We start from the raw sequence: 27,373 nt of genomic DNA on the forward strand, positions 1-27,373 counted from the left end.
TCAGATCAATGTTTGGATAATCTGACTGGAACAAAAATGCGCTGTGGACAATGAATGTTTTTTTTCTTTTTTCTTGAAGTGTAAAAGCAGACAAGTATACAGTCATTTTTGTTTAATGTATGGCACCAAAAAAAAAAAAAAAGAATCACAAAAGTTCAACAGATGGACAGCGACTATTAAAACAGAGAAGGGACACATTAAACACCCCAGAAATGCTTAATTACAAAAGTCGGATCAAAACAAAGACTTCTTCAACCTGAGAGATCTTGAAGTAAAGCAAGGCAATTTTTTGATGTAGTCATTTGCAGGGCCATGTTCTCAGCTACAAGTGTGTTATAAAGTATTAAAAGGCAGTATGAAATACATTGTCTAGAATACCCCCCCACAGCTCTTCCATCCCACCCCACCCCACCCCATCCCCCTTAACTTCACATTTTCTACCCTTTCATATATAATGTTATGCTTAAAATATTTCTTTTCTACAAAAATGTACATTCCTGTTGCTGATATTTATGGTGAAACCCATAAAACACTATAGAAATCTGTTTGACAATATCGATAACATCAATGCGTGGGAAGTCACTACTGGAGCAGGAGGTGTGGTTGCTTTCTGATTGGTCTAACCACTAGTGCCAACGCTATCTGGACAAGCCCTTGAAGTCATACGGCCGCTTTATATGTCTACGCCAGCTCTCTTCTGAAATAAATAAAGGAGAAAAAAAAGGCCATCTGCAGAGTTTTGTCGACAGACTAACTCTGGGCATAAACAAACTGCAAACTGACCTGTAGTCAAGTGCTCAGCACAACAGGGGGCAGTAATTTGGAGATGCAATTTGTCCTCACACAACACAAAATTTAGGTTCAGGTCCTCTTCAAGAGGAGACATTCTGCAGTAAGTGACCAACAGCCAATACCAGAGACACGTTCACCTGTAATGAAGGTGTCCTTCACAATGTTGTGAAACTGTCTGGCTATATTCAGGATTTTGTATGACACTGGAAATCACGTAAAAGCAATTCATCATCAGTGTAACAACGAATAGTACGTTTCACTTCATGTAGACCACAGATTATCTTAACCATAATAACAAAACACAGAAAAAAAGGAAGCCAAAGGGGCTGAACAAAGCATTATTCGTACACTTAAGATGGAACAGAACCAGAAACGTGACCGTATTCCATTTAAATGTCTTGTACACAATAATAACGCAGACAGAGAGCCTGGATCCAAACAGCAAATATAAAAAACGGAGGTCTGGATCTGGACGTCCAGTATTGCTGCCTTACCCTGTTGTGACTGTCTTTGTATTGTATGACCACCAATCACTGTGAAGTGAGGACATTCTGTATATCTGTACAGTAGCTTACACTGAGGAAGGTTCAGTTTCGGTTTAGGTCCTCTGACTTCTTATTTCATGCAAGTCTCCACAACGGACATTTTTAACAAGCCTTTCTCTTTTTCACAAATGGAAAAACAGAACCCCAGATACATATATCTATGTATCTATATGTATGTATGTATGTATATACGGTATGTATACCTGACTCATAGGCATCACAGATGACCTAAATCAACAGGTAAGGTATAGCTGGATTGAAAGACAAATTTGTTTCACAACATGAAAAACCATCTGTGACTAGCCATCTTCCAGAGATATAAGCTATGAATTAGTAATGAGAGTAAAAATTGGTGATGGCAAATTGGTGACAACCAGGTTTCAGTACACCCCCAAAAGGGCAAGTACTTTGGGCCATTCGTTGCTTCCAGTAGTGAGGGGAATGTAAGTAATCCGATTTTCTTTATGCAAAAACATTTTTTTTAAGTCTGCTGAATATCATCACTCCTCTATTTGTCTGTGCTGGGTTCCGGGAAGTAAACGTTTTTTCCTTTCTGGTCGTTCTCGTTTAAAGAGAGTCTGTTATTATTTGGTGTAGAAAAAGGCTTTTCAAGAGGCATTATACAAGCAGTGCACTTATGTTCTCTCCCAACTCCAGCAGTTAGAAAACTAGCCAGCGTTTAAAAACGTCTTGCTTATCCTACTGAAACGTTTATAATTTGTACTGATGCAAAGTTTCTAAATAATTTAGCTTTGCAATCCCCCCCCCCTCCTGTCTTCCTTGATGACTCTTCGGAAAAGTAGAGGGGGATTGTTGATTTAAGAAACCCGTTTCCCCCGTCTATCATCCACCGCCATTACTGAATGCTCAGAGGAGGGCCACATCCCTCCTTTCGGAGGGAGGGAGGATGACACACATCCCTGTTGGATGTTTGCACAACAGTGGAGTGAGTTGAAAGCAGAAGACGAACGAACCATCACAGAGTCGATGTGCATGTTGTGTCCAGTGCTCGGTAAACACGGGGAGGGGAGGGGAGGGGGTGGGAGGGGAGTGGGATGGGGCTGGGGGAAGGGGAGGTGCTTCCTCATCCTTTGGGTTTTGGAGCCGAGCCTATACAGAGTGGCTCTGAACCAACAGTCTGCTCTCCGACGCGACAGTTGATGAGGTAATGTGGTCTCGTCTCTTAGCAAATACACATACGCGCACGCACACATGCAGAATTAACACACATTCGCATACACAAACACACACTGGTGTTCTGGTCTAGAATCCTACTGGACAGCCAGGGCCAGCTATCTGAGATTCACCTCAGATCAGAGGCAGTTGAAAATCAAAATGGTGACTTCTGAAGTTCACGTTTCTCAGCTCAGCTCTCTGTCTTGTCAGCCCTCCCCTCTTCTCACTCCACCAAAGCTCCTCAAACTGGTCAAATGTCTGTCCTTATGAACTCTGCCTCAATCTCTCTCTGAGTCTCTCTCTGTCTTTTCCTTTCCTCCTCCAGTCTCTCCCTGCAGTTCCTTTATCAGGTCTCGTGTTGTGTCTCTTAATGGCTGTGTTTGTGCCTCTGTTTACCATGGAAACGGGTGGCTTTTTGCTCTCTCTCTCTCTCTCTCTCTCCTTCTCTCTGTGGGGTTGGGCAGCCTGTGAGCGCAGACAGAGGATCCATGTCTCCCAAAGGCCATGCGTCCCATCGCCAGCCTCCCTCTGTCTCTGCCTCTGTGTGGTAGTGCACGTGGACCCCAGCTGATGTAGTAGGATCCTCCATGCAATGCTAGTTTACCATCTCATCAACCTCTACCCCCCCCCCCCCCACACACACACCTACGCCTCACACACACCCCTGCACCCCTCCCCGGTTTCAAGTCTATTGCGTTTCTCTGCAGTTTCTTTGTATATTGCCTCTCTCGTCCAGTGTGTTGGCGTTGCGAAAGGACTTAGTGCTTCCCCTGCTTGAGTCTCTCAATGTGGTGGCAGAGCTTCAGCGCCGGGCCCAGCTTCAGTCCCATGTACTTCATCACCATGTCGCTCCGCAACAGCATCAGCGCCTTCCCGTCGATCTCCTGGAAACAAGACGTGCCACATGTCACAAAAAGGGACCAATCAGAGAACATGTGACAGCAGGGGGGGGGGGAAGTGTGTTCTAGAGCCTTACGCAGACTTCAGCTGGAAGAGGCAGAAGCTGAGTCACAATGTGCTAGCTATGAGTGAGGGGCAGAGATAGCCCCAGATATCTAGACTCGTGCCTAGATGGACATGAGTGAATCCCATGTGAAAGCCGACAGTGGTCATATAAAAGAGAAAGGGACCCTTGGGACACAGTGGAATATGTAGTTAACTCATCAACACGGTGCCCTGATTTAAGACTGTGCGCAATATTGAGATTGTTGTGTTTAATAAAAGGGGGTTATTGGCTTTAACTGAATGGACAAGGAAAATAGGAGAAGAACAGACTGGGCGGCCGATGTACTAACACGTTAGCGCCGGTTTTAGGCGTAATTTCACCTCAACGTGCACCTAAAACCATGGCATGATATGTGCAAACAGACCGCACATGGGCAGAGAAAGGCATGGAGTAACTGATTACATATTCTGTTGTTTGTACGACAGCATGTGTCTGTTTTGTGGTGAACATTTTACGCCTTTTTAAAAGCAGGTGTAGGTCCAGATTACGCGTTACACGCGTGAATAGAAGAAACTTCCAGAAACAATGGAAGCTGTATTCTGAGCACCAGCGTTGCTCATTTGTAACATGTTTTTCACTTTTCACTTCATCCTCATTGTGTATATGCCTGCTACACTATTGAGTTTGTTTGTTACCGCACAAATAGTAAAAGTATTTTTTTTTCTGTTGAGTGGTGTAGAATTACTGCCCTGTATTATCTCTCAGTTTGACAACATCTTATTAGCATGTTTATCCGTTTCCTGATCGCCAAACTTTTGATTCCTTTTAATGTCGGTCAGCAGCCGGTAATTTAAATGATTACGTTCAGTTGGGGGCATTAGAGGGTGGCGACACCACGCGATCAGCCACAAAATGCACTTTCTGCGGACTGGCCAAGCCACTGTTGGCCACTGTGCTCTCTAACGTACGTACATCTGCCCCTGTGAGAGACAGTGGGCCAGAAATGAAGAGAGTGTGTGTATGTGTGTGAGAGAGAGAGAGAGGGAGAGAGGGAAAGAAAGAGAGGGAGGGAGGAAAAACAGAGAGCAGGAGGTGTGCTGGGAAACTGCAAGGCGAAGGTGAAGCCAGTGTGTGTGTTCAACTCTGTGTTCCTGTGAAGGACGAGACGTGATGTTCCCCAGAGACACCAGTCCGTTCACGGGAGACAAACGGGTGTCTGCCAGGTGAAGTCTAAACAAAGATGACTCATACCGTCTCTCCAAACAGCAGGCATCTGCTCTCTCTCTCTCTCTCCCTCTCCCCCTCTCTCTCTCCCTCTCTACTCCTCTATGCTCTTTCCACTCCTGCTACATGAGCTGCTTTAGCTCAGGTCAAACACAATATATATCACATATTGGGGGCATTAACAGTATAAACAACATCATCCTCAAATCTTTTAAAGTGTTTTTTTTTTTTTTTTTCAGAGAGCGAGAGAGAGAGAGAGAAAAGATAGATATATGGGGTGAGGTGGAGAAAAATGCAAAGACGTGTGTGTGGGGGCAAAGCAGACACACACACAAGTACGCACAGACAAGGACACACACACACACACACACACACACACACACACACACACACACACACACACACACACACACACACACGCTCTAGTCATGGTCACTCACGTGCTTCCTGAAGAGCTCCGCATGTGGTGCCAGTGCTGTGGGGTCGGCGTCGCACACAAACTGCATCACCTCCTCTATGGACCAGGTGGACGGGCTCCTGTGGGAACCCCTAGGGACCTCCCTGTCCCCTGCCTGGGACTCGGGCCCTGTGGTGGAGCTGGCTGCTGGAGAGGAGAGAGTGAGGGGGGGGGGGGGGGGGGGAGAGAGGGGAGAGAGAGAAAGAGAGAGAGGGAGGGAGGGAGGGAGGGAGAGAGAGATGCCAGAGTAGACAAAAAAAAAAGGGAACATTTTATGAAATTCAAGGGAAATTTTCACGACCATCACAATCTCCATCAATAAAGAAAATACATGTATCTGCATTGTCCTTACGATAAGAGTGGGTCACCAGATGAATGTGCTAGGGCTAGAAATGTTACCAAAACTCACATGTTGAAATGAGCCATTTACAAGTCACTCCTTCAGAGCAACTTTCAACAATCAGAGGGTTCAATCTTAAAGAATAGCCCAAATCCATACCTCTAATATACAGGCATGGAATGGATTTGGTTTAAATGCGAGTGGCTACAAAGTAGACTGTACACTAAGTTTAAAATAGTTGCTCCTAGTCCAGTGAGTCATGGCGTGAAATCTCAAAGTAACAGCATTGGCTGAAACATTTTAGGTGGAAAGTAATTTGTCTGTAAAAGATTTAGTCCAAATCCACTATTGTGAGGAAGCGTTAGGTCTGGCCCTGTGACATTAGGAGTCAGCTGATTCTCAATGAGTCTGACTCACATCTAGCCAGAATCACAAGAGCAGATGACTCCACAACATGTTTCACCCTAAAGATCAGTGCTTTCCAACACCACAACCTCACATCCCCTTTAACTCTTCCTGCCTGAATATATCCACAGCTCATCGGTATCCAACACCACAACCTCACATCCCCTTTAACTCCTCCTGCCTGAATATATCCACACATCATCGGTATCCAACACCACAACATCACATCCCCTTTAACTCCTCCTGCCTGAATATATCCACACATCATCGGTATCCAACACCACAACATCACATCCCCTTTAACTCCTCCTGCCTGAATATATCCACGCATCATCGGTATCCAACACCACAACATCACATCCCCTTTAACTCCTCCTGCCTGAATATATCCACACATCATCGGTATCCAACACCACAACCTCACATCCCCTTTAACTCCTCCTGCCTGAATATATCCACACATCATCGGTATCCAACACCACAACATCACATCCCCTTTAACTCCTCCTGCCTGAATATATCCACGCATCATCGGTATCCAACACCACAACATCACATCCCCTTTAACTCCTCCTGCCTGAATATATCCACACATCATCGGTATCCAACACCACAACCTCACATCCCCTTTAACTCTTCCTGCCTGAATATATCCACACATCATCGGTATCCAAGGTCAGTTTAGCGACGGCTGTTCAGTCGGCACTTTCATGTAGTAGATGCTTAACCTGTGGTTGAGGTTTTCCCCCTTTAATCTATGTGATAACAGTATCGCGAGGCCTTTGTCACACACATTGCTGGGATACCCAGCTTGTTTGAATATGCTGGTGTGCTTTGGTCTGGGAGCAATCTGAGGTCACCAGTGACTTTAGTGTCTGGTGAAAGAGCTCCCTCTAAGGACTACTTAGAAAATGATCATCAAATCTGGCTAACTATCACCGAGCTTCCAAACGAAGACAATGTCTGAATGAATTACGGCAGCCACACTGATCAGCTGACAAACTAATAGATACATTTAAACATTATTCACCCCAAAGAATATGTCCTGGCCAGAATTGGAATTAGAACTGTGACTGTTCAAACCACTTATTCGGTTTTGACAGAGAAGTTCCAAGCTTTACAGAACCTTAGACTGGCTAGAGTAGAGTATGTGTCTTCACAGAGGTTCTAAACCTTACAGAACCTTAGAATGGCTAGAGTAGAGTATGTGTCTTCACAGAGGTTCTAAACCTTACAGAACCTTAGACTGGCTTGAGTAGAGTATGTGTCTTCACAGAGGTTCTAAACCTTACAGAACCTTAGACTGGCTTGAGTAGAGAATGTGTCTTCTGTGGTGGCACAGGAGGCGACAGAGCCCCATGGAAAGTCCCCTCAGGGTCTCCCAGGAAATGAAGGCCTGTTTAATCCCATCCACAACTAATATGATTATTAAAAAGCCTTACTTCAAACACACCCTGCCGGCCAAGGACAAGGGCATTAAATCTCAGTGGATATTAAAATAAGTAAACAGGCAGATATCAAAGAGTCTGGGTTGGCATGAAATAGCAAAGCTCATATCCATTCCATATCTCAACACAACCTAAACAATAGGGTCATATGCTATGAGATGATAGAATACTGAGCTTATGACACCATAATGCAAGATGACTTAAGTCTTTGCACTTCAATGAAATGGAATGTGATTGATTGATTAAAAAAAAAAAAAAAAAAAAAATGTAATTAGGGTTTGCTGCTCAATAAAACAATACTCAATAAATACATCACTCAGTGTTTGGACAACACGTCAAATATTGAGTGTTGGTAATGAGAAATGATGGGGGGGGGTCTTACGCCTACCCTCCACTCGTCTGTGGGTGCGTGCTGATGTGAGGTCTGGGGGGTTGGAGGAGTGACGGCGCAGGGGAGGCCCGGGGTAGTAGGGGCTGCTGGGAGGGGGGTGGTACTCCGAAGTGCTCCTCAGTGTCTGCGGGCGTGGCGTCATGGAGTTGGAGGCAGAGTCCATAAAGCGCTGCTCCTTCAGGAGGCCATTCTCCTCGTGAGGCAGGGTCTCTGCTGAGGAAGAGAGAGAGAGAGAGGTAAAGACTTGGAACACGGTAACGCAATTTAACAGTTGTCATAAAGCAGCTGTCACCAGTCACATAGAGCTTGACTGCGATCATAGAAGAACTGTTGTCATAGAGGGGATATCTGTGGTTACAGAGAAGATGTCTATGGTCATAGAGGGGTTTTAGACATAGAGTAACTGAATAAGGTCATAGATGGGAATGATTCTCTGTTCTAGACATACTGTTCTAGAGGATCTGTCCTGTTATAGAGAAGCTCTCTCGTCATAGCAGCTGTAACCATAGAAGTGCTGGTCATAAAGGAGCAGTGGTCACAGAGAAGTTGTCTGTGGTCATAGAGGATAAATCTGTGGTCACAGGGGAGCCGAGGTGGTCATAGAGGAGTTGTCAATAGTCAAGAGGAGCTGATGTCATAGAGGACCTGTCAACAGTGACAGAAGAGCGGTAGTCATAGAGAAGCTGTCTGTTGTCATTGGGGAGGTGTAATTAAAGAGTATGAGGTCATAGAGGGGCTGTCTGTTGTCATAGAGAAACTGAAAGAGGAGCTGTTATCTGTAGTCATGGATGAGCTGTTAGTGGTCACAGAGGAGTAGAAGTGAAAGAGGAGCTGTCAGATCACTGATTATCTGTAGTCCTGGAGGAGCTGTTTGTGGTCATTGGGGAGGTGTAATCAAAGAGTTTGAGGTCATAGAGAAACTGAAAGAGGAGCTGTTATCTGTAGTCAAGGAAGAGCTGTTTGTGCTCACAGAAGAGGTGTCCTGGTCAAATAACTGTGTGGTCATAGAGAAGCAGTCTCCCCGTCATATTTATGGTCAGACGGGAGCTGTGGTGGGAGGGATACCTTCTGATGGGTGGGCTTCTGTGCGCAGCAGCTTGGGGGAGAGAGGAGCTGCGTAGGGAGGTGAATCTCTGGAGATGCGCTTGGTGCCTCGGTTTAGCGACGGTGCCTCGGACATCTCCTCTTTGACTGCCAAAAGGGGAGAGGTGTGTGTGAGGCACAAACTGCAGTCTTCAGTGCATTCTAGCATTTGCTCTCACTTACATCTGGGATTAATAGCAATTACAGCCTAATGAGGGGCAAACAGTTCAGCAGCCCCTGGGTTCACTGGGAACCCGACACCCTGACAAGTACTTTCCTGCACTACCAGAACACTACCCGTACTACGACATCTATCCCCAGATTCAGCCCTTGTACTTGTACTAAGCCCCATATCACTTGAACCACAAAGGCCCAGCTCTGGCTGAAGTCTACTAAGCCCATTCCAGCCCAGAACTAGATGGGTCCCAGATTCAGCTGCTCTCTCTCTGTGCCTGTCCACTCACTCGTGCACTCGATGGCTCGTGTGACTGTAGTACCTGACTTGCTCCTGTCGTAAGCGGCGGCTGCGAAGTACGGGCTGAAGGGCTGGCTGCTGAAGAGGTTGTCGCACTGCAGGTGGCGGCACACCATCTCCAGGAAGCGCAGCACATAGGAGGCACTGGAGGCCATGGGCAGCTTCACAGTACGGGTGCCTCCGTCTGTCCTGACTGAGGGACACACACACACACACACACACACACACACACACACACACAAACACATTAGTTTAACGATGAAATACAATGCAATTAAAAAGTGCAGCAGGGAAATTAGGACGGAGACATGTGACTTTAAGACAATTTTAGTCACCAAGCAAACTGCAGTAACACAGAGGTGCCATGTTTGGGATCTGAAAAGTCAACCCTATTGTTTGGTCTTCAGGGACTTCCAAACAGATACATAATTCTGAAACTACGATCTACAACACAGCTGAGTCATACACTCTGAGGTTCAGTCTGTTCTAGTCAGTGGGTGAAGGAAATAAGGTCATGCTTGGCAGGCTATTTCTCTGTTTTTTTTCTGAGGAGAAATTACCTCGGCACAATACGATAGCAGAACCTCTCCAGAACGGTTTCACAACACAGCACAACGCTGCTGTTTATGCTCACCATAGCCACACTACTGGCTCTTTCAACACACCACTTCCTTCCTGCTTTGGATTATGTTACCTTTGACCACCTCCTCTCCGTCCGAGTGGCCCTGCAGGCATCCCAGCAGCACTTTGGGCTGGTAGGCGCAGTCCACGCACGCCTGCACGGCCTGCTTCATGATCACGTTGACCGGGCCCGGCCCGAAGTGGTCCGGCAGCCGCTGCACCTGCTTCCGGTCCAGGTGCGAGCCGCAGTTGCCGTGCTTGTTGACGTACACACACACTGTGACAGGGAGAGGAAGGCCAGCTTGGTCATGGGTCACCAACACGCAGGATATTGAAAGTGTGTGCTGTGTGTGTGTGTGTGTGTGTGTGTGTGTGTGTGTGTGTGTGTGTGTGTGTGTGTGTGTGTGTGTGAATGTTTTGGTCAGTGAATGTCTGTCAGTGTTCTCGTGGATACACACATATCCAACACATGTTCAATTATATCAGGGGAAGGAAGACACTGTGAAATTTGATGTCAGTGGTGAGTATTAAGTATCTCAAGTATATTAGCAAACATTTCTATGGCAAGGCTGAAGGCCAGCCAGGGCTTTACCTGTGGAGACCACAGAGGATCCAGACCCCAGGTTTGGTCCATCCTGGGACATCAGACCACCAGGGAGCCTGGACTCAGCGGTGGCAGTCGACAGGGTGGTGTGGAGGATCTTGGGCTTCCGCTGCAACACACATATTCCAATTTCTTTATGTCACTTCATTCATTACAATGTAATACCCCCCAGCCAACTCAGATTCAGGGCTACAAAAGGATGTCCAAGGTTTCTTCTTATAGCTCATTGGCAACAAACTACTTTTTACTGAATGGTAATCAATTGAATGATAGGACATAATCCAAATGATAATCTACGGAACCACAACTCCTGACGTGAACTGAGATCGTGGCGTCTCACCTTACTCCCAGGCTTTGGGCCTCTCTTCTTATGGGGTCTGGGGGCTAGCTGGGGGGTGGACATGACTTTGACGTCCCCATCCTGCGGTCCCCCTGCGTTCTGGGCCGCAGCGGCAGCGGCCACCGCCTTCAGCAGGGCGATGGTCTCGCTCTTGGGCCGGCGACCCCGCACCCCCTTGCGCACTGGCAATGGCGGCAGCGGGTTGGGCAGCCGGTACAGAGACGTCTGCATGGAGCGGCGAGATGGCTTGGAGGGAGACGTGGAGGGGATAGGCTGCTTGAGGGGAGTCACTGCAACAGACATACGAGATATGTGCATCAAAACACCTATAGGGTTTCAAATGTATGCAACTATACGTTGACTGGACCATGATGATCTTGATCTTTTTCCTTAATTCTTAAATTTTTTCCATAGGCTTTTTTCCAAGTTATGATCACAGTGCACAGCAATCATACCATATATTCATGATATATGATACACACACATATCATTTTCAAATAAAACGATAAATTCAGCATTTATTCTATTCCTATGGGGCACTGGGAGAATAACTGCATTCTCATCATACATCACATCAGTTTCAGTTTAAGGGCAATCATCTGTAAGCAGGTTAAGAAGTAGCTCTAGGACAGAGAGTTGATAGTTGAAGAACCTCTCATTACCCTTCAAGCAACATTAAACAGAAATGCAATTTAAACTTCAGCATCGACTCAGTCACATAGCCAAATAAAGCCCCCTTAATTTCAATGAAATGGCCTCTGTCTGAAGGCAAACCAATCCCCTCCACTGGCACAGTATCAGATAACTGCCACTCACATGATGCAGTGATTACACCGAGGTCTTTTAATGAGAAAAGGCAGCTTTGTGAAATGGTTCCGCGAGTCAAAAACCTCCCGTCTTTGTCCCAAGTGTCCTCACACCACGGGGAAGCACTGTGTGTGTGTGTGTGTGTGTGTCTGTGTGTGTGTGTGTCTGTCTGTGTGTGTGTGTCTGTCTGTGTGTGTGTGTCTGTCTGTCTGTGTGTGTGTGCGCACAATTGAAATAATTAGCAGATAAACATCTCCCATCTTGCACAAGGCCCCGTGGCTGGATGCAGGGCTCTAAAATGGAGGAGGGCTTCCGGGGCTAACTGAGCGTTTCTTTCAGGGCTCTTTTGAGGGGGAATGACAGCCCTTTGAACTTCTTGAGAGCGGCAGATAGGTCAGTGGAATGGGCACGACGGGGGGGACAGGGACAGGGGCAGGCACGGAACAGAGGGGAGTTTTGTTAGACAGAGGGCGCAATATCAGCGAACGAGCTGGCAGAGAGAGAGAGAGGGAGAGAGGGAGAGAGAGAGAGAGAGCGTGACAGACGTACGGAAGGAAAGAGAGAAAATGAGACAGTAAAATACAGTGAGAGAGGACAAACTCAGTTTTGGCTTGAATATACACACACACACACACACACACACACACACACACACAGTGAAGGCAAGAGAATGATGATAAAAGAAAGATGATGAATGATGATGGTGCTTGATTATGCTTCATTTTTATGTACAAATATATGTATAGGTCTGTTTTCAGACATCAGAACTGCCACAGAGACCTCTGATTAAATGTAAAGCATTTCAACCTATTCTATTTCCATAGTTCTTTGAGCCCAGTTGAGAGAGCATATGGGACTGATCATCATGACGTCACTTCACTTCCTTATGACCTAGTGCCCTGTACTGGGAGTAAAGTGTCTTGTGTGTCTGTGGTTTGAGAGGCATTGTGTGCGTGCGCATGTGTGTGTGTGCGCATGTGTGTGTGTGTCTGTGGTTTGAGAGGCATTGTGTGCGTGCGCATGTGTGTGTGTGTGTGTGTGTGTGTGTGTGTGCGCGCGCATGTGTGTGTGTGTGTGTGTGAGGGTGGGAGAAAGAGAAGAGAGATGGAGAAAAGGCAAGAGAAGAACCAGGACAGAGGTGGCAATAAACATGTCATTACACCACAGTGGAGCTTGTTTGTGTGCATGCTGCGACTTGACATGGCTGCTGGTTCAGTGTGCTTGTTCAGGCTGGACTCAGTCTTTTCATGTGGAAACTGGGGCACAGCGCTTAAGAAAGTACAAGCTATTAAATTTAGCAATAACTTTTTAAAGACTCATTTAAAACATTACATAGCCTGAAATGTAAGTCAAGTGGTTAATTAAGACACATATAGCAATGCTCTACACCTTAAAAAAAGAGGTCCACGATTCGGCCTCAAGATTGTTGATATTAGAGCGCAACTGCTAATGAAATTACACCCCTCTCTTCTGTAATGCTGAAGCACCATGTTGATTGGCTGAGTTTTTTATGGCTTAATCCAATCCACGTTTGTTTCCCATTTACAGAGCCAGGACTCTATGAACACCTGAGTTTTTTTGAGTGCCAACACTGAATGGACAGCTACAGGACCATGAGGGGCAATTCACTCAATCTGACAAAAAGTGTATGGGATTAAAATCACTGAGTGCACCTTTAACTGAACATAATATGCAGTCGACCAACTCCGTATCAAAATTGAATGGGAAACTGAATATACATTTCCATGAACTTCATATGGAGTATTAACATCAATTACCCATTTGAATTGTTACATCCATATGCACCACAATATATATATATATTCATACAAAATTAGTATCAGGCGGAAATAAATGGAGAAATAGCGACTTTTCTTACAATGCATTAAAACACTAGAAGAGCATAATATCCGCCATGGCCAACACTATCTGGTGACACAATACATAAATAAGGACTCGCCCAAGTGGTACTGTAAGTGTGTAGCCTACTGTAATTTCACGACACGAGAAGTTCAATTTAAGCACCTTGTAAATGCATGGTTATAATAATTACGAGGGGGGAAAGGAATGTTTCTTATTTTTAGAAACTGCTATTACAAAATCTCTTACGTTCTACACAATGCGTAAAAGGGAATGCTAAGCCAAAAATAGAAACGGAACAAAAGCCGGGAAACTCACCGCGGAGAGGCAAAACAAAGCGATTTAAAAAACACCAACACCGTGGCATCAATTTTAAAAGCGCTTTCGGAGACTCCCTCAGATCTACGTCCTAATTAATCTACAACCTCACGATATCTTGTGCGCTAAAAAAACGTGCCAGGTTACACTCCTCGGTTCGACTTGCCACTACACGGAGCCCCCGTTTGCAAACTGGAGACTGAACAGCGCGAGTGAATTCTCGTTTGAGGGGAAGGCGTGAATGTCGCAAAGGGGGGCTTGACGTAAGAAAGACTGGGGGTTTTCTGTACATTATGGAAAGTGAGCTTAAGAAGCCAGTAATGGCGAGTTTACCACTCAAGAGTCGGCGCTTTAGAAATATGCGTGTACGATTGGCTACGTTGAGTTAAGCACTGCCAGACAAACGATATCTGAGTGATTCTTATGTCTCTTCTTAGCAGAGTACCCGTCGCTAAATGAAGAAAGCCTGGTAACCTAAGCCTTCTGACAACTCCCCAAGGGACCCCACAAGATACAGACTGCCAGCAGGAAGAAACAAGAGCGACCTACCCTATGAAATTTTAACCTACTCACAATATCCTGTTAGGTTATATCCCAAGACACAGCCTTTTTATTTGCCACCATGAGAAGTATGCTTTGATTTACTGGAGTAATAGAGGATATCAATATAAACAGCTATGGCCACATCACAGATGCACAGACCAGCAGACATCAACACATAGCCCACTGCGTACTTTTATTTATCTGTGCTGCCACAGCAGTTAATACACTTTAGAGTATGGTTGACACAAGCAAGCATGGATGTAAATCTCTTTCCTCTCTGCTATTGCTCGCCCTGTTGGCTGCTTCCCCATTCTGGAGGTCATCTCGCTCAAAATGACAGGGAACACACCCCTCAGTTAACAGCTCTCAAAAGCCCTGCATGACGTCTAGCCGTAAGACTGAGCACAGGCAATCCATAAGGTCCATAAAGGTCTGAGGGTTTTCCTTTTTTTTTTTTGTTCTTTTACAGAGAGGAGTTGCAATTTTTTGATTCCTCTGCAAGGTCCACTCCTGGAAGGGGGAAAAAAGACCCACCCACTTCAAGCAGGGTGTGTGGTGTGTATGTGTGTGTACGAAGACAACTCCCCTCTTTCAGAGCCCCTACCAGGCTTGGCACAGGAGCTAATGCCAGCTAATTAGGATCTAATTGCAGTTTAATGGAGAGTGATCTATTTGATGATGAGGTGGCGGCAGTGGCCATGTCGCAGCTCTGGCCCAGTCCCCTATGGCTTTGACTCCAGCTCCGGAGACCCCAGACAGCAGTGGCCATTTGGTGGAGCCAAACTTGTGTATACACACAGTGGAGTGGTGGCCATATTTAACCCGGAGAGCTTCACTCCCACAGAGCACAGCGAGCAGCTTCATGTAACGCTAAAACACGCCATCTAGCAGTGACAGATACCATCTATGTGTGCGAGCTAAATTAAACAGCTAGTGGATAAAATCCAGTCAAACAGTGGATAAAAAGTGTTAAATATTGGGGACTGTAGATAACACAGACATTTCATTTCATGAATAAACATAGAAAGGAATAAATATGATACGAGTGAATCAAATTAATTGTCTTGTCAAGGCCCAGGAACTGGTTAAAGCATGGCCCCCACACTCAAGGCACCAAGGCAATCATAAAAACATCACGTGTATATGCCTCTGGTGTTCCGCACAAAGGCATCTTGACACACATGTGAGCGTGATATACTGTGCCATTCCATTTTATGTGCACTTAACCAGCAGGGGCCTGAAAACCTGATGAGGAAAAGGTAGCTTCATGTCTTTGGAGTTGGTGAAGATCCATTAGGCCAGGGAGAGCCTGGGTGTGTAATAGAATGAAATGGCTACTTCTGTCTTACGGTTTCACCCTCAGGGATCAGCACAAGGAATGTCACACCTTAGCATGTATCCTGACAGAAACCTTTTGAAGGGGTTATCTAAATAGCACGTGGCATAGAGCCTTGCGTTGTAAATTAAGAGTACTGTAGTAAAGTGTCATGGACACCACGATGAAGACAGCGGATAATGAAAATCAGGGTGAAGAGATATTTTGTGAAAGCCCCGTTTTCATTGGTACCATGAGCTCAGTGTATCAGTATTTAAAGTGCCCAAAAAACTAAACGAATACCTCCAGAATAGCTGTGTGAAAAAGTTTAAAAGAATTTACAGCATGACACATTTCTAGGGTATGTTCTTTCGGTTGAAAAGTATGATCATCATGCTTTACAACTATGTGAGGAGTGTTCTGGCTTTGTACACAGTACCTAGTCCAAACCAAAATTATATGTCAAGGAGGCAAAAAGATCTTGCTGATCACAAAATGATAACAATAGTAACAGTTATGATAATTACAGCAGTGGCTGTAGTAGCTGTGCAATTACTGTCACGATTGAAGAGCAAGTAGCCCAAAAATAGTGCTGGAGTTGCATTTTAAAAGCACAGCAATGCTTATGACACAAAACATCAAAAATGATATGGACCTCTATCTCCCCCTGGTGGACACTTACCACTATTGCCAGGCGGTTGCAGGCTGTGCTTTGTGAGTGCGCACCATCCTACGGGGAAAATGTCTCGTGAGTCGTATCGACACCAGTAGTCGAAAGCACCGCGCCACCCATCGAACATGATGAAGACCTCCTCCCCCTTCACCTCCCCAATGGTGGCTGGGCAAATAAGATAAGGGTTCTTCTTGTCCACGGCCTCCAGCTTCATCCCAGCCTTAAAGCCATTCTGGGTAGGCTTTGGAGGTTCCTGCAGCCCCAGAGATAGCCAGGTAAAAATGTAGAAGAACTTTGTTACACAGAATACATACTGCAACATTATCTGGAGAAGACACTAAATTCATACAAAGACGCACAGGGTTTTAAAGGTTCATCCAAACTGTAGTGTGTATAGGCACAAACTGAATCGACATCTGGGCAGGTTCAGACCCAAAAGGCACACAAGGCAAGTATAAATAAGGTATAACTGCAAGTGCTTACCTTTTTGAAGGCTGTGGCTGGAGCCATCTCGGCTCCATTTAGGGTTCTCAGGAGGAACATGGGCCAGGAGGAGGCATTCATTCTGAATCCTTAATTTAAAAAAAATAAAGACAGTTCATCCGTTAGGCAGGTTACAAATTCCTGTCATTATATTCACAGTTATTTTGCTTTATAAAAACACAAAAAACAGTGCTTACTGATGTTTAGCAAATATATCAGTACATACAAATCTGGACACAAAGTACTAAAACAGCTGTTTAAATAATGAACATACAAAGGAAACGGCATCAACAGGAAACTAAAATGGAGTGACTGTTCAACAAAAGAAAGCCCAACACATTGACAAGGAAACTGAAACAACTTCCCGTGATCCATTCATTTAACAAGGAAGTTGCTCAAAACGTCCATATTTACACCTCCCCCACCCCCCCCCCCCCCCCCCCCATGTCTCCCAGTGTTGCATTGCCACCATACCGAGTGGCGGCTGAAGCATGTCGCCGTTCTTCTCGCAGGTGCCGATGGGCTGGATGTCGGACGAGTCCACCAGGCGCCAGAAGTCGTTGGTGTTGTCGCTCCCGTCCAGGCGGAGGCGGAGCCGCGTGCCCGTCATGCCCATCACCGTGGCGATGCAAACGGAGGTGGAGTTGCGTGGGTCGCGTGCCTCTAGCTTCATGCCCGCCTTGAAGTCATTACTTGGGGGTATCCTGGACTACAGGGGCACAGAACATATAGGTGTATGGGGGGGGGGGGGGGTACGTTCAGTGTGGATCTAAATGTTGACCGACATTTCAAAACTGGCTGGGGAGCGTATTTACTTTCTCTACTAAGGATATGGATTAGCTCCGTGGTTCTCAAACAGTGGGGCCGACCTCGCAAGTGGGGCTTTTGGTCGTAGACATCTCACTAGCAGAGTGCAAGGGGCGCATGACCTCACTAGTGGGCATGTGGCCACAGACCTTTCACTCGCAAAATAATTCATATTACATTCTTACAACATAAGAACAACACCCATTCATACACTCATAACAGATCATCCCAAATCATCACTTTCAATATGGGAAGCATAAGCTCACACACTATGGATACATTCCGACTGATGCCTTATTTAGTGGGTAAGCAGTAGAACTTGTATATTGGGATTGTATTTTATTTTGTTGTATCTTATTTTTATTTATTTTTTTGATTTATTGTCAATGTTATGTTTGATATAGGTTAATACCTTACCAACTACTATTACTACTAGTGCATTCCTTCTAGTACTACAACCAATAATAATAATAATAATAGTTATTATCTATCTGTCTATCGAACGATCGAACAATCTATCAATGGGGGAGCATCCAAATACTGTAAAACAGTTTGGGTGGGCCTGGCTTGCAAAAGTCTGAGAACCCCAGTTTTGGTGATAAAGGAGACCTATTTCAGCCATGTTGTGAGTGAAAAGAGAGAAGTAGGTAAATTCTAAATATGTATCATAAGACTTTTAGGTTTGCCTGGAACCTTGTGGTATTAGGACAACCCTTCTGGGTTTGAAAATAGAGCTGCATGTAGTCATAGTGATCTTTATACAGCAGTTGCTAAGTATACAACAGACAGCACAGCCATGATCTCGGGCTCAAAATGAAAGGGAACACACACACACACACACACACAATTAAAAACCAACACAGGCGTGGGACTGACGTCCACCTAGATTGTAATCTACCTGTCGGAAGCAGCCTGGGGGTGCTGGAACGGAGTTGGTTTCTTTGAGGTACTCCTCCCAAGTGAAGGATGATTCTGGTACTGAAACGAGAGAGAAACTCACGTGAGCCGAGAGGAGCTGTTTCTGTTCCTGTTCCTGTTCCTCTCTCACCCCTCCTCTCTGCCTGTGCTAATACTAAATCGAACACCGACAAGAGCCTGTTCTCCCCATGGTGACAATGAAGCTCAACAAAATACATAAGTAAATAAGAGTATGTGAAAAAACACGGTCAATGGCCTGACTTCTACCTGTAAGATCAAAACATGTGTCTGGGACCTGCATTGACGCGCCCCCTGTTGTATTAACTGTGATCACCAAAGAACTAAACTGCAACTACAACTGCAACTCAATAGCAAAAATCTACATACTTTTTTTTATACTTTTTAACTAGGGATGCACCGATACCGATACCAGTATCGGTGCCGATACTTCGTTAAAATACTCGTACTCGTTTTGAATTGCCGATACCAAGCACCGATACCACTCATCAGTATTTCACTGCATCAAACTGGCCGGGCTATGCTGACACAAAATGTGATTTATTGTCCTACCTGTCCTACCACTCTCTGCCAGACTAGTAAGTAGCTTATTTGCCGTCTTGTGTTGCATTTGCTTGATGTTTGACTGTGTTAGGAAAGTTTGTCATGGTGTCAAAGTATTTCAGTATACAGGTTTCGCTAAATTTAGCTGCTAGCATCTCGTTAGCGATTAGCAATTCCGTTATGCTGCCTTAACGGCGATTTGGGCTCATTTTAAGATAAATGACGACGACAGGAGTAAGGCACAGTGTAAGATCTGCACTGCTACGGTGTCGAGGGGCGGAAAGGAAAGTACTTTGTTTAACACAAGCAATTTGATTAAACTCCTGAAGACACACCATAGTGCTAAGTACACAGAGTTCACTGATGCTAGTGGCGCAAGACCGAAGTAACCAATCTTAACTGACGTCTTGCAAAAGAAAAAAACGCGCACGCACACACAGAGAGAGAGAGGTAGAGAGAAAGACTGTGCCACATAGGTTAAGTGATTGTTTGTGTACTTGAGCAGGAGATTCTTCTGATCCTTTTGTAACTGAAATGTGCTCTTGTGCTAATCCAGTAATAGTTCTGTTCACTTTTTGTTAAGCAGACTGTGTTGTTAACTATGCAGCAAATTGAATTGCCTTTATCTGGTTATATTTGCATTTTGTCTAATGTGATGATATTGTCTGTTTGAAGGCTTTTTTTGTGTGTTAAAACCAGAAAGCTCTGTTTATTTTTGGCTTGGGATAGCCTTCTGTTAATTTTGTACAATAGGCTTGACATAATCTGCAGAGGATAAAATAAAATCTGCCTCCAAATTAATTGCACTTTCATGGAGACCAAATCTAAGAAGTATCGGTACTCGGTATCGGCAAGTACACAAATAAAAATACTCGTACTCGTATCGGTTTGTAAAAAAGTGGTATCGGTGCATCCCTATTTTTAACATTAACTATTAATATTTCATAATATATAATAATAAAAAACTTTATGAGCTCTGAAACAAGGCAGAACGCAATGCCTGAGGCCCACAAAAGTAGACCGTGGCAACAGTGGCAAAGCCGCCCTCTCATAACAGAGAGAAACCTTGACCAGAACTGTCCCGAAGAGCCAGAGCCCCTCTGAAGGGCCGAAAGAAGGGCAGAGTGGGTCGGGAGGGGGTAACATGAGGGGTAACAGGAGGGGTAACAGGAGCGAGTGAGAAGTAAGAGAGGACAACCAAAAACAAACAAGGAGAACAAGTAGCCTATCTATTATCCACACAAACAGTAGGGCCAAATAAACCATGTATTCAGAACCAGAAACCACAATTGCACTTAGCAGAAATCTAGCGCTCGGGCTACCAACCTTTAATGGGTGGAGGGCTCATCGCAGGAGCACTCTTTCCCAGTCTCTCCTTTTTACTGTCTTTCTGATCTGGAAAAAAGAGCAGCCATCATTCAACAATTACTCAGGACTTACGTTACGGTATAAACACATACCTTCAGCACATCAAGTAAATCCATTTGCTAGTGCAACGTGGCTTACCTTTGAGTGGGGTCCTGCCCATGTTGACCATTTATTGGCTGCACAACCCTGGTGATATGTTACTGGTTTCTCTACCTCCTACAAGCCAAACAGTCCTGAGAGGAAGAAGGGAAACAGGAGGGAGAGAGTGAGAAAACATTCCATCTCAATACGTGTTTGAGCAAATACACACACACACAGACACACACAAAAAATGGTACATTGTAATGCAAGAGAGTGGTAGGGGGTGAGAAACAGATAAAAAGGAATTATGAGAATAGAGTGAGACGGAAGGGGAATAGGCAGGGGGATTTCATCGATGTGCTTGATGTATAACAACCTGAAGCTGACACGTCACTGCTAACCATACTGAAGTGAGTCACAATCAAGTGCTCATCTTGACGCTCACTTTCTGTGGATGACAGATCACTTCTGCCCACTACCAGGAAGTTAGAGCTGAGGTCATAGAGCACATTGTGACCCGTTTTTTTTCTCTCCCCATGATGCACTTATGCTGTATAACAGCAGTAAAAAAAAAATTCAGATCACGTGTCAAGTGATCTCAATTAATTTTCTCAGAAATGAATTTCACTTCATCCTATTTTCCCCTCCAGTTTTGTTCAATCATTACACTGTTGTGGCACGAGGAGCGAGTGTTGAGAATCATAATGATATACAGTCTTTCACATCACCAGAGGAAACTCAATTTATATCGAGCTGGCTGGCTCGCCTCCAGATTTAAATTATAGGCCTATGCACCGTAGACACTAAACAGCCTGGTTGCTTTTCATGTTGCTTATGACTGGAGGTAGGGGCTTTTCTCAAGCTGTCATAGGAGGAACAAAGAAAAGCAAAAAAATCTGTCTCCATCAATGATACAAGTGACAAGCAGGGAAACACAAGGGAGATTTACAAATTTCAAAAGCAGTTCCTTCAAATAGGATACCTTTGATTGAAATGCTAATTTGACGGAATAAGGCAGCCTGTGGAATCTCGCAGATGATTGGATATTTTTTCTAACGCAACACATGAATTTCAATAGCACTATTCCACAGCGAATCATAATGACAACCAACACTTATAGGCATTCATTTGGCAGATGCTTTCATCCAAATCCAAATAATACAAGACATGATTATGTGTATTCCACATGCTAATAGACAGATTTTAATAATTAAAAGTAAACCTATTATATACTATGGGGAAAATGTCTGCCTAGGTTTAAAGGATACCTACTTGAAACCACCACCAACCATTTTAAATGGTTAAAACGCTATTACATATGCCTTTAGTTTATATTACATTCTGGACTAGACACTTCCGATAAGGATCCAGATGGAAATGGCTGGCAATGACCTGAACCTTCCAGTGATCATTCTCATAAAGGGCATGGCATGTTACCGATAGCAAAAGAGCCGTTTTAGAGGAAGAGGGTGGAAGAGTCTACGTGAAAGAGACCTAACCAATATTGGCCAAACAAAGAGTCTGCAGTGTTCAAATAAGACCACAAGATCTCAGCAAAAGCACTTTCTGATTTTATTTTTTATTCTATTTTATTTCAATTCTCTCATTTACTTCCTTCATTTTGACTACTTTCCAATTTCCTCCCCCGCTCTGTAACTAACTTTTTTTTCCTCCAGTGACTGACCACCTGTGACTGTTTGTAGGGATCCCTAGGACGGATCCGTGCGCCAGGGGCTGCCTCCCCTGCCTAGTCGACTGCTGGACATGAAAAGAATTCCTGCTCCTTTCCAGTCTCTCCAGACAGCGTTCATAACTACAGTGGGCCTCCTACCTCTAGCTCCCCAACCCCCTACTCCCTCAAAAAGGGCGGGATGCTTGCAGGGGTAGCGGGCTTAACAGCAAAATAGGAAATGTTTCACCAGATCAGCAAATCACACACCACTCCCTCCCGCCCACCCTATCATTAGGGGGTTCAGAGGTTGCGTGAATTGACCTATTTTGAAGTCATGTCTAAACAAGCAGGGGTTTATCAATCAGTAATGCTTTTATGACCCCTCCAGCCCCCATCACCACAACAATATAAAACCTCAATGATATATACAAATGTCTATTTCACTGTAACATGTTGTTCAATGTAGGCTACTCTGGGCACAGCAATCTCTGTTAGTATCCATACTTGTTCTTATTGTCACATTCTGATAGGGCTGAACAATCTTCTGTAGATCACTGTGATTTAGAGAGGAGATTGGAGAGGAAATTGAAGTTTAGGTTAGGTGTTCCTTTAGAAATGTTGTAAAAAAATAATAATAGTAATAATAAATATATATGAGCAGGAGCTTTTATTTTGAAATGGGAAAAGCTGAGTCTTTGCGGTTATCATACCTCAATCACAAAGGGGAAAGGGAGCTCTCAGAGAGGGCCAGAGAAAGTTGTGCGTGAGCGGCAGATGAATAGCCTACTGTATAAGAGTTCGAAGTGTCGGTTGGAGTAGGGCTGTGACGTGACCAGGGAGCGCTTCAAGGTAGCCTACTAGCGCTCTACAGGGAGGCCCCTGCTTGTGTGTCAGAATTCCGATAGAAAAGTAAAATGCTCTACAATACTACGTATCTTCTTGTCATTTGTGGTTAGCATGTAACTGAGATTATCTATGTTATGCAGTTTTGTGTGTGGTTTAAGAAATCAACATGTATGTTTGTATAATGAGCTAATCTGATGAACAGTATATTGTGAAGATTGAATTATTAAGTTGGGCAAAAGGTGAAGCAAATAGTCAGTCCCCAGGTAACTTGACAGAGTGAAAAAATCTATTTAAAATCTATCTGATGTCAGACTAACACTAGTGTGCTATGAATGTAAGGATAAAAGTAGACCCTATGTTTATGTTTATAATTTTATGTTTATTTTATGGTTTGAATTCTGTAAAATTTGGGTGGCACCCTAGTGACCATGGGAAATTGTGTAAAGAACACCTAGTCTAGGGCAGGGACTGTTTCTAATCCGGGCTGGGGTGCTTTAATGTGTGCATGCACATGCATGCCATCAGAGTCTTCTGCTACTGTGAAAATGAAGTTGTTTGCACAAAGATGTGTTTAGAAAAAACAAGTTACTACACTGATGTTCTGACCAGAACATACACCCATAAAACAACTTTGTGAGGAGAAAGAAGGCATCACACTTTATGCTGTTTCATTAATTCCCACACACTGCTCTTTCAGTTCCTTCTTAGTACAGCTGTGAAGGAGACAAAAAAAATTGCAGTAGAGCTTTTGAATGAATTTAAAAAAACAAGTGCGTGACCTGTGACATACCAAAGAGGGCATTAGAGTGACACTGCCATTTGTCACTGTAGCTTATGGGTGTGAAGCAGTTAGAGGCTCTGCGGTCTCATTCAGCCAGTGCAGGCCAGGGTGTAGGACTGTGGCATGGCAGGAGTATTTTTACACATGGTCCAGGGAACAGGCGTTCATACGACCAGGAGCCACCACCGCTGATTACGCCACGGTGTGGAAAGAACACACAGATGCAGAACTACGCCACTATCTGCTACCTTTTATAATAATCTGTTGCACTGAGGCACGCTAAAGACAATGAGCTCATTGCTCTGAAGGAGGAAGTGGTGACCTATCTCAGAGCAGTTTGACGTGATGGTGGTGAGGGTGACAGAGGAGCATCAGCATCAGACCTCTTGACTGACTGTCCCTCAGTCCCCCTTTCCTCACTGCGTGCTCTGTGTTGCCTAACATAACTTACACACAGAGGAGCTGACAAGCTGTGTGGAGTTGTGGGTTCTGTAGTCCTGGTCCCCGGGACTTCACACCACGGTTGGTTTGCTGAGACAGCCAGCGAGTAAGCGGGTCGTGTGGGAGGTCCAGGCTCACCACATCACCCACATCCTTCTGAGGGTAAAGACCAGAGGCCGGAGAGTGTGAGGAGACCACCAGGGCGGACAGCCTCAGTGAGGCCTCAGTCGACGCCATGCTCTGGAACAGCCTTACAAGCATACATCCAAGTCAGTGTTGCAGAATCCTTGAGCGCCAGTTGCTATGCGTAAAATGTCAGATTTTCAGGAACAAAATTCCCCCGTGTTGGAGCTATTGCACATGCCCCAAATTAATCAGCTCACAGCCAAAGATAAAGGTGATACTCAGGCAGGTAAGCCTATGGGGAAGGTTTTTTTTCTAGTTCTGTTCCGTCTTTCCTGGGGGGGGGGGGGGGGGGTGAACAGGGATCACAGAACCTATAAAGGGGTAACTGTCTTTATATTTGCCCTTTGCTATAATGTCGATCCTCAGTGTCTCCTTGAGGCAGTTTAACTCTAGATCCCAGCTTAATAAAATGCACGCCACAGCCACAAATGGTCTAGTGTCTGCTACAATGATGCTTTAGGAATGGTAATTTGGGATTTTGTAGTGAGAAGGTGCTATTGAGAGAAAAGAAAGAGAGCGAGAGACAGAGAAAGAAAAAAAATGTGTTGTGCAGCCCTACAGATGGGTTTCATTCAGGCCTAATACGAAACACACTCCCATGTCATACATTAGACTAGCTGTTTATTAAACCAAACTCTATGGCATGGATCATGGACATTCTGCTCCTACACCGAACTGAATGAAACATTCAGATAGAGGAGAGAGTCGGCAGACGGAAGCCCATCACCTGTGCAGACTAGACTCGACGTGAACAAACAACTCAGGGTAGACCAGGTGCCTGATAGCATCAAAGGTGGGCTTCAGTTGTGGTTACAGAATGCCAAGACGACCTCTAGCTATATCTCATTTCCAAACAGTCAAACAATAAAAGAACATGCATTCACACACACACACACAAGATTAGAGCCTACCTTTAAATGAACAAATGATTTTAAGAACATACATTTATTCACAGACTGATCCTCTATCTGCATACTTTTTCAGCTAACCATACTGACCAGAGAGACCATTTAAAATAGACCAAAGATTGACAGCCTACAGCCTGTCTTCATGCTTTCACTGAACTTTAAGATTAAGTTTATACGTCACAGAGAGAAAGAGAGTCTATATTTGTACATGGAAATAAATATTAGAACTACCACACAAATGTGTAGGATGTCACCGAGTTAACAATCTGGGAATCGATGTAGCCTAAAGACAACACAGTACCATATTGTCAAATTAATCTGGGAAGCGGTGTTCCATCTCATTCAAATCAAATACTGACTTTCCTCCTCCTCCACTCCACTATAGCACTGCTCCTGTGGATACACTGCTCAGTGTCAGGGAGGAATGCATTCCTCCGCAGCTGCCTCAACCCTGTGGATATGCCCTGAGCGCGAGCAGAATCAAGAGGGAATCTTCCATAGTCACAAGAGACATGGCACAAGATGTTCTGCTTTGACAGTATTAGTATGGGTGCAAAGGAGGAGTATATATGCAGTTGTTAAGGGGGCCTCAAGTTTACATTTCCTAACAGCATCCCTCTAGGAGTTAGACGATTAGGAACTATAATATGAACACTTTTGTCAAAATAATGATACGAAATGGGAAAGTGCTATTAGATGATGAAACCAAGTAGCCCTCTATCACAATTATCATTAGTCTTAAATATCGTCTAAAACTGATATAGGATACACACGCCACTTACACACTTAGTTTGTTTTATGTAGGCTACAGGCTACCTTTTAAATCGTATCTGCACATCACTAATGATACACCTATTTCATTCATCTCACTGTTACAACTTTCAGAAGCATGTTCAAAAACACCAGCTAAGATAGTAACAACTACAACATTTGTATGTAGGTTAAAGAAAAAAATATTGCCCGACTGATTTAACTTGATTATAGAGAAAACAAAACACTGGACTCGTTTTTAAATTGTTTTCGAAAATGTATGTAACATGCTATGTTACTTGAAACAACGTGGATAAACCGACCCACAGCGTGTAAATGTGAGGGGAAAGTCGAATAAAATGTAATTAAAATGATACGCATTAAGAACACAACTTTTTAGTGGTAATCTACAATCTCACATCGTGGATGAGTAAGCTACCTTGAAACCAACTAATGTGACAAGAAGTCTTACTCATCCGAGTAAACAAATATTAGCCAACACCGATAGATATGTATGTGTAGGGTTAGCCTTTTTTCCGCATCCGCGTAGCCTTTATGTGATTGAGAACGTACGTCCTGTGTAAACACGTACTAAATAATATTAAGTAGTAATAAAGCTATAGTATTTGAACCATTTCACTCAATGCGTAATGAAAGTGGACGCCCGATTACATAGCGGCGGACCGTAGTTTAGGCTCACAAACCCAGAAATATCGTATGCTACGACTGGTGTGAAGTGTTGACAAAAAACGACCTATCCGTGAATTCCTTGTCGTTTGAGCACATTCAACACTAAAACCTGTCACATGTGATCCTTGTCATTATCCGATTGTATGGGATAACACAGAACACTGTAAATACAGACTTACCTTGGCAATTTTTGGTCGAAATATGGGCAGATCTCAATAGTTTTCGTCAGACTTGGGCCGCCATATTTCGATCACCTACGCGCATGTCCAGCCAGAAGCAACATTACGTGTAGGGTTTTCCACAAAGATAATTATATTACAGTAAGGGTCCCCGCCCACAGACGTCAACCCTCTCACGTTGTGTTCCCATCGTGGCTATATCTGTGTTCAAAGTCTGATATGATCACATCTGGCACAATGTCATTAACCCAGTTTTTCTGAATCGAGGAATGGCAGTGTGACCTTGAAAAATAAATGACAAAATTAGTCTGAAATAGAAACATCCGTCAGGCAATAAGC

General features: G+C 44.4%; 1 protein-coding gene across 5 annotated transcripts; it reads right to left on the reverse strand.

Annotated features, from left to right (window-relative positions):
• Nucleotides 1-97: 97 nt before the first annotated feature.
• On the reverse strand, nt 98-27,142 carry LOC105894012 (Scm polycomb group protein like 2). Of its 5 annotated transcripts, none has more exons than XM_031575198.2 (15): nt 27,035-27,142; nt 20,639-20,733; nt 20,459-20,527; nt 18,552-18,631; nt 17,321-17,555; nt 16,847-16,935; nt 16,373-16,616; nt 10,848-11,137; nt 10,496-10,616; nt 9,977-10,180; nt 9,305-9,475; nt 8,790-8,915; nt 7,716-7,934; nt 5,124-5,287; nt 98-3,397 (listed from the first exon to the last, which is right to left on the reverse strand). In XM_031575198.2, the coding sequence occupies exons 2-15, from the start codon at nt 20,667-20,669 to the stop codon at nt 3,272-3,274; spliced, it is 2,169 nt and encodes a 722-aa protein (XP_031431058.1). In that variant the 5' UTR covers nt 20,670-20,733; nt 27,035-27,142; the 3' UTR covers nt 98-3,271. The 5 variants fall into 5 exon arrangements, with proteins under 5 accessions (XP_031431058.1, XP_031431060.1, XP_031431059.1 ...); XM_031575200.2 differs by having other exon boundaries at nt 5,124-5,284; nt 7,722-7,937; XM_031575199.2 differs by having other exon boundaries at nt 7,722-7,937.
• Between the last annotated feature and the right edge of the window lie 231 nt (nt 27,143-27,373).

Source organism: Clupea harengus, chromosome 10 (genome assembly GCF_900700415.2).
Source record: "Clupea harengus chromosome 10, Ch_v2.0.2, whole genome shotgun sequence".
NCBI classification, from domain to species: Eukaryota; Metazoa; Chordata; class Actinopteri; order Clupeiformes; family Clupeidae; genus Clupea; species Clupea harengus.

Coding starts and splice junctions, on each gene's coding strand:
- LOC105894012 (XM_031575196.2), bottom strand. CDS start 20,669: ATGGTCAACATGGGCAGGACCCCACTCAAAG. Junction 10,181..10,495: donor ATCCTCTGTGGTCTCCACAG/GTAAAGCCCTGG, acceptor TCCCTGTCACAG/TGTGTGTGTACGTCAACAAG. Junction 5,288..7,715: donor CAGACGAGTGGAGGGTAGGC/GTAAGACCCCCC, acceptor TCTCCTCTCCAG/CAGCCAGCTCCACCACAGGG.